The sequence below is a fragment of the Heteronotia binoei genome, chromosome 3, assembly GCF_032191835.1.
Source record: "Heteronotia binoei isolate CCM8104 ecotype False Entrance Well chromosome 3, APGP_CSIRO_Hbin_v1, whole genome shotgun sequence".
In the NCBI taxonomy this organism is placed as follows: domain Eukaryota; kingdom Metazoa; phylum Chordata; class Lepidosauria; order Squamata; family Gekkonidae; genus Heteronotia; species Heteronotia binoei.
In genome coordinates, this window is record NC_083225.1 from 24,585,196 (window position 1) to 24,599,677 (window position 14,482).

At 43.7% G+C, this 14,482-nt stretch overlaps 1 protein-coding gene across 1 annotated transcript in view; it reads right to left on the bottom strand.

Moving 5' to 3' along the window:
- Positions 1–14,482, bottom strand: part of MYCBP2 (MYC binding protein 2) — a 218,300-nt gene that overhangs the window by 15,313 nt on the left and 188,505 nt on the right. The window contains exons 68-76 of the mRNA XM_060233596.1: positions 13,648–13,746; positions 10,081–10,161; positions 6,642–6,908; positions 6,207–6,490; positions 5,534–5,630; positions 3,480–3,599; positions 2,389–2,490; positions 992–1,120; positions 755–887 (exon numbers count right to left, since the gene is read on the bottom strand). Coding sequence (XP_060089579.1) covers positions 755–887; positions 992–1,120; positions 2,389–2,490; positions 3,480–3,599; positions 5,534–5,630; positions 6,207–6,490; positions 6,642–6,908; positions 10,081–10,161; positions 13,648–13,746 — 1,312 coding nt within the window. The remainder of the gene's footprint in view (positions 1–754; positions 888–991; positions 1,121–2,388; positions 2,491–3,479; positions 3,600–5,533; positions 5,631–6,206; positions 6,491–6,641; positions 6,909–10,080; positions 10,162–13,647; positions 13,747–14,482) is intronic.

Genomic DNA, 14,482 nt, shown 5'->3' on the forward strand with positions numbered 1-14,482 from the left:
GTGACCATTGTCCTGTGTTAATTGCTGGGAGGGTTGGAAGGGGTGTGAAGAAAAGGAAGATGGTTGTTGACTGTGCTGATTGTTCTGTGGAATGTGCTGGTTGTTCTGTGAATTTCTGCAATTTATAGTCTGTAGGGTGTTTTGCAGAGCTGGATACCAAGTTTGGTGGATAGAAATGCCTTCTTCCTTTCTGTTAAAGTTGTGCTGGTGTTTGTAAATCTCATTTACAAGTTATCTAACTATCTAACTATTAACTATGGGAAAACAACAAACGGGCTATAACAAGAAGAAAATCCAAAGGATTACTGTACCGACCGGAGAATTGAAAGGAGATCCCCTCAGCGCAGCGGTCAAAAAGGAACTGGTGGGATCCTTGCGCTGGCTCTGGTGAGCATGCGTACTGGGATGCCTGCGCATGCCCACTGGTGCCGAGCATGAAAAAATCCCGGGCTTTTTAGGTACCGATTCGGGGGATCGGCCCGGGTGCTATATCCCGTGAGTGTGAAGCACAGAGACCACGAAGAAGATCAAACACACAGAATTAGTTCTTGAGCCCAAGGAACACTTAGCCATATTTCTGTGTTCAGAGCCGCTGACCTAGTTATGTACTTTATCTTCTGAATATTTCTGAGTTTGGTAGTAAATTAATTACATCTTCTTTGGGTGAAAAGTCAACAGGAGAACAACATTCCCTCTTATAACAGCAACGACATCCCTGCAGAGGGTGAGAAAGGATGAAATGAAAATTTCTCACCTGTTTGTTCTCTGAACTCCACCATCGCCTTCATGGTTTTTGAATCCGCCAATGCCATCAGCCAAAACAGTTTGGTTCTGCCACAGCCTTCATGAAGATCAACCTTGATAGCTTCCTCCTCCTCCTTGAACACCTGCCGAGTTCAATCAAAACAACATTAAATTTAAAATTTATGGTGATGTTTGCATGTGTGGGATTACCCTCGCCTTCCAAGGGTTTTTTTTAAATGCTTCTTACCTGTCTTTGGTGTGACTTTGTACGTCGATGGAGATGCAGGAATCGATCACAGTCCGTACACAGATTTCCACAGACGTTACACAGGATGATAGCAGCAGTTTCCCCATCATCGTGGTTATCACACATAGGCTGAAAAAAAATGTAATAGTTCAGTCTTAAGGTTGAACTTTCTCTCCATTCAAAAGGGGAGATAAAGTATACTTGCAGTTTTAAACACTGCAGGATACCAGTAAGCAGAAAGATGTTTTGAAAAGGTGCCACAGAACACTGAACACTAAAGAAGCAAAGAACATAATTTTAAAAAACCCCAACAAATTGGGAATGAGGTAGGCAGTAGACTGAGGGCACTGGATCCAGGGCTTTTTTTTGTAGCAGGAACTCCTTTGCATATTAGGCCACACACCCCTGATGTAGCCAATCCCCCTGGAGCTGAGAGTAGGCCCTGTACTAACAGCCCTGTAAACTATTGGAGGATTGGCTACATCAGGGGTGTGTGGCCTAATATGCAAAGAAAAAAAGTCTTGGCTGGCTCTATGTTGTGACAAGCCAGCCAACTCTACATTGACTATCAGATGAGGAATCCCTGAGCACCTGCCATAGAAATTCTGTGTGCAACAGAATGTTTTGGGGCATATTTTAGGACACCCATTCAATTAGATCCACAGGGCAGTTTGGATGACAGCCAAATGTAACTGTATAAATGTTCTTAATGCACACCCTCCCATTGCTATCTATTACAGCGGAAGACTGTGGTCGGCAAGCTGTCTTTTAGGGATGCTCCTCTGCTATTAGGGATTTCCTGTTGGGGGGGGGGGGACGCACAAGCTCCCTATAAGTCAAGTGTGCCCTGAGAAACAGCTGAAGAACCATTTGGTACGGGTGCAGTCAACACCATAAAGACCAGCAATTACAAAGACTCAGAGATAATTATAGTACTGCTACAAATACAGGCTGAGAAGGAAGGTCAGCCTGATTCTCCCACAAGCCTTGGGGAAAACTGAAAGATCATACAAAAATGCTCAATATAAGCACAAGAGCTCCCCTCAGCTGCCTTTAAAGATTGAATAAAAGGGCAACAAAAATTACTGCATTTTCCAAGAAAGCCTACAGGTGGCCAGACAAGTGTTTGCGTCTGTATTGAAGCTGGGTGGGTTTTCCTGAGAGTTCTTATTTTGACATTTATCGTTTATTTATGTAGATGAAAGTCTTCAAGGTTTCCACCAAAACCCTTAGGAACTGATCTTATGCACCATATGATTGATCTTCCTTTGATGATGTTTTCATGCTTTAGAAGTGTGAAGGGCTTTGGATCTGGTGATTTTTTGATCCCAAAAGCCCCGCTCAGTATACCTAAACCTGGAACAGAAAGCAAAAATCAACTCCTCTCCTTTTCTCACCATTTGTTTTTGTTGTCCATCCTTTCCCATCCATCTTCCAGAGGAGAGCCTATCTACATGGTCCTGGTCAAGCACGCAAAGAGAAGCAAGAGCCAGCCAGAGCTGTGGAGGAAAAAAAGATAACAAGATCATATACTGGGAGTATATGGTGTAGGGGTTAAATGCACGGTGTAGTTTGGTGTAGGGGTTAAGTGCACGGACTCTTATCTGGGAGAACTGGGTTTGATTCTCCACTCCTTCATTTGCAGCTGTTGGAATGACCTTGGGTCAGCCATAGCTCTGGCAGAGCTGTCGTTGAAAGTGCAGCTTCTGTGAGAGCTCTCTCAGCCCCACCCTCCTCACAGGATTTCTGTTGTGGGAAATGACCCAAGGCCATTCCAGCAGCTGCAAGTGGAGGAGTGGGGGGATCAAACCCGGTTCTCCCAGATAAAGAGTCCGTGCACTTAACCACTACACCAGACTGGCTCTCTTATAACATTATAGCAACTTATAACCTTGTATTAGCACCCTGGCAAAGTAAAGGTAGCTAACAGTTACAGCACAACCTCCATTTTCACACTACTGAATTTTTAGAAGAAACAAACACAGAAAAAAAAATAGGAGAAATAACAAAGCAACAAAGTAGTGTTGCCAGATCCTCCCTGGCCACTAGCAGGGATGGGAAGGTAGAGTTGCAAGATCCAGGTTGGGAAATTCCTGGAGATTTAGAGAGGAAATCTAGGAAAGACAGGGACCTCAATGGAGTGCAATGCCCTAAAGTCCCCCCCCCCTTCCAAAGCATCTGTTTTCTTCAGGGGAACTGATCTGGAGATGAGGTGCAATTCTGGGGGATCTCCAAGTCTCACCTGGAGGCTGACATGAGAAGGAAGCAAAGGAAAATGATAGATAATAAAATCAGAAGTGGCAACAGGTCCCACGCTACAAGTCTAAGTTAATGACAGGTCCCAGATTAGAAAGCATGACAATGAGTATGGAGAGGTGGTTGAAAGTGACATTAGATAAGGTGCTAATAGAACTAGCGCTACATTGCTATAGCAATATAGCAATAAACAAATACATAGAAATATATCAATAAACAAATACAATCTTACCCGAGTTGTTGCAATGCATCTCACGGGACACCTGTACTCTTCTTCCATTTTGGTCAAAGCAATGATTGTTTCAGCAATAGCATTTTTTGTTACACGGGACCAAGCTTCAGACAAGTGACCCTATGAAAGAGGGACTTCTTTACAATTTTTGCTTAGGTCATGAAGATTACTATTATCATGCAGAAGTGAAAATGGAAACAGTGTTGTTGTTTTTAAAAAGATAACTGGTTGCATTACCTAAAATAACGATAACACTAAAAAGTTCAACTTTCAGCTGCTATATGAAGTCAGTGAATTATTCAGACACAATTTCTAACAGTGCAATCCTAAGGAGAGTTACTGCCATCTAAGACCACTGAAATGAATGGGTTTAGACTGGATTAACTCTCTGTAGGATTGCACTGTAAGTCCAGAGAAGCTGAGGGATCTTTCTGAGAGTACCTCGATCTACCCCAAGCCTTTTCTAATTGAGAGGTTGTGACAGACACATGAGGAGCCCCGTGGCGCAGAGTGGTAAAGCTGCAGTACTGCAGTCCAGACTCTCTGCTCACGACCTGAATTCGATTCCGGCAGAAGCTGGGTTCAGGTAGGTGGCTCGAGGTTGACTCAGCTTTCCATTCCTCTGAGGTTGGTAAAATGAGTACCCAGCTTGCTGGGGGGGTGGGGGTGGAGTGTAGATGACTGGGGAAGGCAATGGCAAACCACCCCATAAATCAGTCTGCCATGAAAACGTCATGATGTGACATCACTCCAGAGTTGGAAACGACTGGTGCTTGCACAGGAGACTACCTTTACCTTTTTGACAGACACATACAATTCCAGAGTGGAAATCACAGATACATTTTAGCTGCCAGTTTTCTTTACAATTATGACTTAGATGTCCGGACAGCTATGAAGCAACTTTCATAGCTGGAGATTGGTTTGGAAATCTCACCGCAGAATATTATGGTTTCTTCTTTACTATAGGCAAGATCTGATGAGCTTTCCATTCAACCAAGAAGGAGGTGGGAGGTTTCACTTGATTCCTCCTCCTGCAGCTTCCATGGCATAAGTGCGTTTCATAATGGCCTCTTCATTCTCAGAAGAGGACCAGTAGGATTCAAGGGGGAAAGCGGCTGGCAGAGAGCAGGAAGGCACAGAAAGATACACCTCAGTGAGCAGAATACATGCACAGTGTTCCCTCTAAGATGAGTTAGTGTGAGCTAGCTCAGTTTTTTAGCCGCTGGCACACACGTTTTTGTTTTAGCTCAGGAAAAATGGACCCAGAGCAAACTAATCGATGCAGTAGCTCACAACTTTAATGCCAGCAGCTCACAAAGTAGCGCTCACAAGACTCTACAGTAGAGGTGTCGAACATGCAGTTTGGGGGCTGAATCAGGCCCCTGGAGGGCTCCTATCAGGCCCCCTAGCAACTGGCTGTCACCTGCTTCCTTCTCCCTGTATCTTGCTTCCTTCTGCATCACAGCTTGCTTTGCATGGCTTGCTCAATTGCACAGGAGCTACAGAGCAAAACCTCTATTTTCCCCACTGGCTGAGGCTCCTCCCTTGGGGAAGCGGGGAGGAATAGTTTGCTTTGGCAGGCTCTCTCAATCGCACAGCAGAGCTACTGAGCCAAGCCTCTCTTCCTTCTATTGGTTGAGGCTCCTCCCCCACCCAGTCCCCTGGGGAAGGAAGGAAAGAGCCAGAGCTTCCTTTGCCCAGTTCCCTGGATCCCATGGGAGAAATGCAAAGAAAGTATCTTTAAAACCAGTGACTGCTAATGTTTTAAGCATGTTTTAAGTTTTTTAAAATATATATTTGGGTTTGTCTGTGTCCTTTATAAAGTTTATATCGCTGCTACCTAATCTTAAATAGGTATACACATGGCCCAACCCAACATGGCCCGGCCCAACAAGATCTCATTTATGTCAGATCTGGCCCTCATAGTAAATGAGTTTGACAACCCTGCTCTACAGCATAGAGGGAGTATTGCACATGTATCATTTCCCCATTCACAAGAAAATGCCATCTTGTCATGCTAGGGAAGAAAAACAGGTACACGTTCTAGGACTTACTGCTGCCATGTCTTTAATGAGCTTGATAATGATCTCCGAAATCTGTGTTGGAGTTGAGCCCTTCATCCACCAATGGCTTTCGCCTCGCCTAATATAGCTAGAAAGGAAAAAATATTTTTTAAAAAATGACAATATAGAATTTACTGAGTCAGAGTGGGGAGGAGAAGCAAATGAGTAATATCTTAAACTCTACGTCCAGTCGGACAGCCTTCCCAAGTGTATTCCAAGAACACAATTTTTGCACACATTTTAAAAGAAGACTGTAAATGAACAGCATTATGAGCCCCGTGGCGCAGAGTGGTAAACTGCAATACCGCAGTCCAAGCTTTGCTCACAACCTGAGTTAGATCCCAGCGGAAGCTGTGTTCAGGTTGCTGACTCAAGGTCAACTCAGCCTTCCATCCTTCTGAGGTCAGTAAAATGAGTACCTAGCTTGCTGGGGGGGAAGTGTAGATGACTGGGGAAGGCAATGGCAACCCAACCTGTAAAAAAGTCTGCCAAGAAAACGTCCTAATGTGACGTCACGCCATGGGTCGGTACTGACTCAGTGCTTGCGTAGGGGACTACTTTTACTTTAAAAAAAAAAAGAACAGTAAGAAAAGTGAGAACTCTGTGTCAATTGTATTGAAGATCATTTAACGTTGTGCCTTAAAAAAGTGTGGCTTCTACTAACCTGGAGTTGAAAACCATTGGCAATGTGACTGTAGTAACCCCTTTGCCAGCAGCAGTGCCTGCTGTACCAGTTATGGTGGTTCCTTTGGCCTTGAGCTGTACAGTAAGTGCTTTGGCAATGCATCCCAGGAACATGTCCAAGATCCCCAGTTTATTCCAATCTCCCTTCTCAGTTGAATGAATGATATCGCTTATGTCTGCTGGGGGTAGGGACTTGACCCCTATGATACTAGCCAAGCGACTAGGGGTGACCTCCGGCAGCACACGCCTCAGCAAGGATGTAACCTAGGAAAATAAATGAAGCTAGTTAATTTTTCTCCAAAGCCAAACTATCAGGTCAATCGTAGTTTTTAATTCACAGATATAACCTAATGTTAAAAAGAGAGAGAGAGACCTTGACACTTGTCTATGCAGCATGCTTTAATTCTGCACTAACCTGCCTTTGCACCCTGGGAGAAGCGGTATGCAGCAGTGAGAAGAGATCTTGAAGCAAAGTGAGTTGCTGGGCCAAGTACTGACGCCCTACATTGGAGCCACTCAGTGCCAGCACCATAGACAACAGCTCGAAACAGTAGGCGTCAGACGATGCATCTTCATCATTGGGCTGAGAATTTGCATTCTCTTTGCTAGAAATTGCATGCTCCCATTCTTCACGTACTCGTGTTGCTTCCATTCGGATGGCCTGTACAATATGAGCACAGACCTAACAAGGGAGAAGAAAAGAGGCACAAGAGTTGTGGGGGGGAACAGCAGGCAACCAAGTGGTGAGCAATGCTCCCTCTAACATGTGGAGTCTCATGAGCAAAAATTCTACTTTGTGAGCTACTGGCATTAAAGTTGTGAGCAAGCAATTTGGCTACTGCATAATTAGTTTGCTCTGAGGCCATCCATCCTGAGCTAAGACAAAAATGTATGAGCCAGAGGCTAAAAAACTGTGAGCTAGCTCACACTAACTCAGCTTAGAGGGAAGAAGAAGAAGAAGAAGAAGAAGATATTGGATTTATATCCCGCCCTCCACTCCGAAGAGTCTCAGAGCGGCTCACAATCTCCTTTACCTTCCTCCCCCACAACAGACACCCTGTGAGGTGGGTGGGGCTGGAGAGGGCTCTCACAGCAGCTGCCCTTTCAAGGACAACCTCTGCCAGAGCTATGACTGACCCAAGGCCATTCCAGCAGGTGCAAGTGGAGGAGTGGGGAATCAAACCCGGTTCTCCCAGATGAGAGTCCGCACACTTAACCACTACACCAAACTGGCTCTACACTGCTGATGAGTAGGAGCGTGCAAATTTTTTTTGGTTTTTTCCTGATTCGGGTCCATTGGACCAAAAAAAAAATTGGTGTTCCCAAATCCCAGTGTTGGTACTGCATTGAAATTAGGATAAATATTCAGGAAATCCAAATTCATTCAACTCCATTATGGGAACCATCCCCACAGGGAATTCTGGCATTCCCTTCCCCTCCCCCACTCTGCTTTTTCCATGTATTGCAAGATAGTAATGCATACTGCATGTTTATTTTGGCGCCATCTGATGTTATTTTTAACTATTTTAACTTGTGGATTTTAAATTGTATAGTTCTGTTGTTAACTGTCCTGAACTCTGTGAACTCAGAGAAGGATGATATATGAATCCAAATTATAAATAAAATAAAATAAATAATGGCATTCAGAAGGCATTTAAATGGCTTCTGAGTTCACTCACCAACTCATGTCACCATGGCGGCATGACTCGGAGAGTTCAGAAGGCATTTAAACTTCATGTGCCTTGTAGCTGTGCCCAAATAAGCGCCAAATAAAATTGGCTTTTATTCAGGCACAGCTATTTCCGTAGCTGAATCAGATTCTCTAATCTGATTCAACTGAATAAATATTTATTTGGCTTGGTATATGCTGAGTGGACACCCCTAGTGGCCTCCAATGTCAACTAGAAAGAAAATCGACTTGCATTTCATTTTCATCTTTACATTGTACCTAACAGCCAAGCCAGATATGTATATGTGGCTGGGAAAGATTGAGATGCTAGCTGGAAGGTCTCTCCTGAGACTTAATGGTGTCCAGTTGACAGCTGTAGACTCTACAAAGAGCCTCCAGGTGTGGTTGGATTCTGTGCTATCAGTGGATAAACAAATATCCATGGTAACACAATCAGCGTTTTTTCACCTATACCAGGCTTGCTAGCTCCTTATTTTGTCCGGGTCAGATCTTGTCACATTGATCTATGTAATGGACACTTCTCAACTGGACTACTGCAATTCACTCTATGTAGGACTACCCTTGAAAACGTTTTGGAAATTGCAGGCAGTCCAGAATGCAATTGCTGACTGGAACATCATGGTCAGCTAATATTTCCCCAATTCTGTGGCAACTGCACTAGCTACTAATAGCCTCCAGATCCAATTTAGGGTGTTGGTGTTAACCTTTAAAGCTCTTAATGGTCTGAGACCCTCATACCTATGGGACTGCCTCTCCTGTTACAACTCCCCATGCTCCCTTTGGTTATCATCTAGGGATGTCTTACAGGTGCTTGGCCCCAGGATGGCTCAGTTAGCTTTCACCAGGGAGACTTCTTAGTTGTGGTCCCTACCCTGTAGACTGTACTCTTGGAGGGCCAGACTTGTTTAGTTTTTGCAGGACACACAAAGCTGAATTGTTTAGGTTGGCCTTTAGAGGGTAACCATGTTTGGCCTGTTTTGATAGTGGTATGGTAATAGCCATGTATTTTAATGTTAACATTTTATATTTGTTATTTATGTCTATGTTGTTTTTACCTTGGTTTTAATGTTGTAAGTCATCACAAGACCCTTTGGGTGAGTGGTGACTAAAAAAAATCTAATAAATAAAAATTTGCAGCCACACCTTTCAATAGGGTCACAGAGACATGTCTCTCAAGGGATCAAATACAAGGCCCATTCAGAATGTTTTGAAATGTTAAAACAGGGCAGCTTGACTTCCTTGCACTCCTTCAAGTCCCATCAGTACACTTTCCTTTCGGGTTTGCTAAAAAGCTGTGGGACTTTTTTTGAAGAGAGTTTGTTGGTTTCTCTGAGGCCACCCTTTCCCGCTTTTGTAGCTACTTGAGGTTGGATGGATGCAGGGCCCATAATCATCCTGTACAAATAAACAGGAGATGCATAATGATGGGAATATGCTCAGTCCGGGATAAATGGGCTCAGTAACTCCCACCTTATCAGAAATCCAGATGATTATGTTGTGCACTGCATCATGCTTTCCTTAGGTCAGGGGTGGGGAACGTTTTTTCTGCCAAGGGCCATTTGGATATTTATAACATCATTCGTGGGCCATACAAAATTATCAACTTAAAAAACAGTGCTCCGCCGAGGGAGAATTATTCAGGCCAGCAAAATTAACACAAATAATTTTTCTATTTGAAGTCATGTGGGGAGAACCTAATTTGGCATGCACACACCTGGCCCGCCACCCTAGAAAATGCCTAGGTCCAGGGCTTTTTTTGTAGAGGCCGCCACGTGGCTCGGCTCTGCCCAACAATCCCCAAGGGCCATAAACAGCCCTCGGGTCAGACGTTCCCCACCCCTGCCTTAGGTAAAAGCAGGGCTTTTGAGCAGGAACGCATAGGAATGCAATTCTGGCTGGCTTGGCATCAGGGGGTGTGGCCTAATATGCAAATGAGCTCCCGCTGGGCTTTTTCTACAAAAAAAGCCCTGGGTAGAAGTTCTTAGAGAAACATTCCTTCAGCGTAACTGGTACTATCTGTTGCAAACAACAATGGTTCCTAGTTGAGGAAGCTGCATCCCTTCTTAATCATGCTGTGCCCCCTCTCTCCCCACCTTGGAGGCTCTGAACATAAATGTCTGCATGCAAATATCTGGCACTGTGAAAAAGAATACAATATACAAACCTGCTTTTGCAAATTTGTCAGTTTACTTCTGCTGAATATGATCCCAACCATGTGCTCTTTCAGATCCGCATCTGAAGTTGCCTTTAAAACCAAATAAATATTATCATACTGAGTGAGTGTATGTTTCACATTTTAATTTTTGTAAGGTGAAAATCTTACCAAAGGAAAATGTTTAATGATTCCCCTGCTACAAACAACACATACAATATTACTCAGCCAAAACAAAGCCACTGAAGAACACACACACACACACACACGGCATACTTTCTTTCTAGAAGAACGCTGTTTACTCATTAGGCAATCAAATGTTCCTGAAGTATTTTTTACACACTAGATTGCACTCAAAAGGTATGTCATTGTGAAACTTCTGGCCATAACTGCAGGCTGATTCACTCCACCCAGATAAAAGCTAGTGCAGGGGTAGGGTTGCCAAGTCCAGATCAAGAAATATCTGGGGACTTTGGGGGTGGAGCCAGGAGCAAGGTTGTGACAAGCATAATTGAACTCCAAAAGGAGTTCTGGCCATCATATTTAAAGGGACCGCACACCTTTTAAATGCCTTCCTTCCATTTGGAAATAATGAAGGATTGGGACACTTTCTTTGGGGGCTCAAAGAATTGGACCCCCTGGTCCAAACGTTTTGAAACTTGGAGGGCATTTTGGGAAGAGGCACCAGATGCTACGTTGAAAATTTGGTGCCTCTATCTCAAAAGGCAGCCCCTCTCCAGAGCACCAGGTATTTGTAGATCAATTCTCCATTAAACCCTATGGGAATCAGTCTCCATAGGGAATAATGGAGTGTCCAGCAGGCATTTCCCTCCCCTCCCCACTGCTTTCTGATGACCCTAAAGTGGGGGGGAGTGCCTCCAAACCGGGGGATCCCCTGCCCCCACCTGGGGATTGGCAACCCTATGCAGGGGTCCCCAATGCAGTGCCCAAATGTTTGAAGGAAGTGGGAGGGCCCCACGTGGGTCTTCTGCTCAGCAAGGGATTTTGCTTGCCTGTGCAGATTTTCAAATCCATTGCTTTGGCAGCAGCTGTAAACACTGGACAAGGATCTTGACTATGTGACTGAAGGTAAGCTGTGGCAGCCATTTTGTGGTTGGCTCCGCCTCTCATAGCAGCCATTCTGGGACTGCATCCACTGTCCTGTGTAAGAATTCCAAAGTTGCCCACAGGCTCAGAAAGGTTGGGGGACCCCTGACTTCATGTATTTTCTATGGCCAGAAGCATTAATCATCACTGGAATGGCATCAAAGAATCACAGGAAGATCTGTCAAGGACTTATATACAGACTAGCTGTTTTATCTAGAATTGCCATGATTTGTTTACTCAAAGCTACTGGTGATCCTCTGCAGTTCAGTTGTTTTTGAGCTGTAATCTAGACTCTTCTGGGTCTACTACTTTCCATCCTCCTTTGCAGGAAACTTAACAGCTAGCTGACTCTTGAGGAACAGCAGTTACCTGGTAGGAGTGGCGTTAAGTGTTAAGGATGGCAAGCATTCCATCACATTCTGATTTTACTGTCATTAAAATAATCTGGAGAAGGCATTTGTCTTGTTTCCCCCCCTAAAAAAAAATCTGTCCACATTGCCATTACAGTGCACCTCCCAAACTGAAAACTAAGCTTGCAACAAAATTACCAGCCTGATGTATGAAGCATTAAGGGGGAAAGGGAAAAAGGGCCAATAAGATGCAACCCTCCAGAACCTGCTGAATTCAAAGGCATGGAAAAAATAAATTCTTCAGCATTCCTTCCCCTTAGGTGTTTGGAAGGATGAACAATCAAAGAAGAATGTGTGTGCAAATCCTGGACAGAAATCCATGTCTCTTTAATGTCAACCAACAGCAGCTACTATTGAAATCAAAGGTACAGAAACCAAGAGTTTATTTTTCTGCCTTTGAGTTCAGTAGATTCTGGAGGGTTGTTGTCTTTTCCTCGTACCTTCCCCTTTAAATGCTCCATGCAGTAGATCAGGGGTGGCCAATGGTAGCTCTCCAGATGTTTTTTGCCTACAACTCCCACCAGCCCCAGCCAGCATGGCCAATGGCTGGGGCAAATGGGAGTTGTAGGCAAAAAAGTCTGGAGTGCTACTGTTGGCCATCCCTGCAGTAGATAATTTTGTGGCCACTGAGGTTTCTAGCCACACAGGTGTATTAAATGTTGCATGGGACTACTCCAGAGTAAACCTCCACTGTGTGTTGATGTTTTGTGTTGTTGTAGGATATTAATATTGTGTTGTAGATATGGCCTTTAGACAGCGGCTGCTGAAGTGATAATCAGCAAATATGCTCAATAAAAAAACCTCAAAATCTCTTCAGTTATCATAGTGTAGGAATAGTTTTTCCTTCCTTGTCAAATTAAGTGGAATCCCTTTATTGTCTCTTAGACTAAATCATCCCGCTTTAACCATAGAATAGGGTTTTTGTTGTTGCTGCTGTTTTGCTGTGACAAGTGTCTCCCAGCTGTTACATTTTATTTTGACAAATAAAATGCTAGAAAGTTACAGATCTTACTATGAATGTGGCCAAACAATTTCCAACCGATAGTATAAAATTTGAGTATTCCAAGAAATCTCTATAGCAGGGGTGTCAAACGTACAGTTTGGGAGCCAAATCAGGCCCCTGGATGGTTCCTATCAGGTCCCCGAGCAGCTGGCTGTCACCTGCTTCCTTCTCCCTATATCTTCATAGAATCATAGAATTGGAAGGGACCTCCAGACTCATCTAGTCCAATCCCCCGCACAATGCAGGAAACTCACAAATACCTCCCCCTAAATTCAAAGGATCTTCATTGCTGTTAGATGGCCATCTGTTTAAAAACCTCCAATGAAGGAGAGCCCACCACCTCCTGAGGAAGCCTGTTCCACTGAGGAATCACTCTAATGGTTCTTGCGTCCTTCTGCATAACAGCTTGCTTTGCAAGGCTTGCTCAATTGCACAGGAGCTACAGAGCAAAACCTCTATTCTTTCCACTGGCTGAGGCTCCTCTCTTGGAGAAGAAGGGGGGAGGAAAAGCTTGCTTTGCCAGGCTCTCTCAATTGAACAGCAGAGCTACTGAGTCAAGCCTCTCTTCCTTCTATTGGCTGAGGCTCCCCCCTCAGTTCCCTACGGAAGGGAAGAAAGAGCCAGAGCTTCTTTTGTCCAGTTCCCTAGATCCCATGGGAGAAATACAAAGAAAGCACCTTTAAGACCAATGAATGCCAACGTTTTAAGCATGTTTTAAGTTTAAAAAATATATATATTTCTCTTTGTGTTCTTTATAAAATTTATATCTCTGCTACTTACTCTTAAATAGGCACACACATGGCCTGGCCCGACATGGCCCAGCCCAACAAGGTCTCATAACAAAATGGCCCTCGTAACAAACAAACTGGCCCTCATAACAAACAAGTTTGACACCCCTGTTCTATAGCCTCAGAAACCAAATACAAAACATTTTAACACCATGTGTTGGCAGCAGAGCACTGTTAAAGGGGAAGGAGTCAGGCACTGCAACTTCAGGATTCAACAGAACTTGAATGATTAGTTTTAGAACCATAGTAATTGTAGAATACAAATAAATACATTGTGTACTTTTTCTTCTCCTTCTGGTGAAGAGAGCAACGCTTTCTCTTCTTGTTCTGGGGTGGGCTCCGCATCTCCAGATATGAGTTTTCCAAATACCTGTTAGAAAGCACAAAGGACAATACATCATTATACAGCTGTAACTGATAGCTTTTCAAAGTACTTGCATTACAGGGTTGACTATTTCGATGCACCATTTGCAGCTGATTGCATGTTACTTTTAAAATGCAACAATACAAAATAAAAACAATTAAATCGTATTGTGCTTGAGCTGAATGTGTGCGTGTATTAAGTGTTGCCATGTTGTTTCCTTAGGTTTTGCACACTGAAGGCAATAATTTCTTCACTGAGATATTCCATCTCATGTTGGGTCTTCCTCAATTCCTGCTGCCTTCAACTTTCCCTAGCAGGATTGTCTTTTCCAGGGACTCTTGTCCCAAGACCGATAGCCTAAGTTGAGTCGTTTTAGGTTCTCTAGAGAGTTAAAGTCTGATTTGATCTAGAACCCACTTGTTTTTTTAATGATCTGTAAAACTCTCCTCCAGCACTGTATTTCAAAGGAAGCAATTTCCTTCCTATCCGTTTTCTTCACGGCTCAACTTTCACATCCATATGTAGTAATCGGGAATACTATGGTATGAATTTATCTTGAACTTGGAACCAGCAAAACATCCTTACGCTTAAGAAACTTTTGTAATAAAAAAGGCTCAGGACCTCAGTTTCCATAAATTAAGATTTTTCTAAGGTTACAAGAGCGCCACTGGGCATCAAAAAATAAAATGAGGCATTAGCAGTTCTTTTCAGACACATTTTAAACTGCAACCAGTCCATCAGA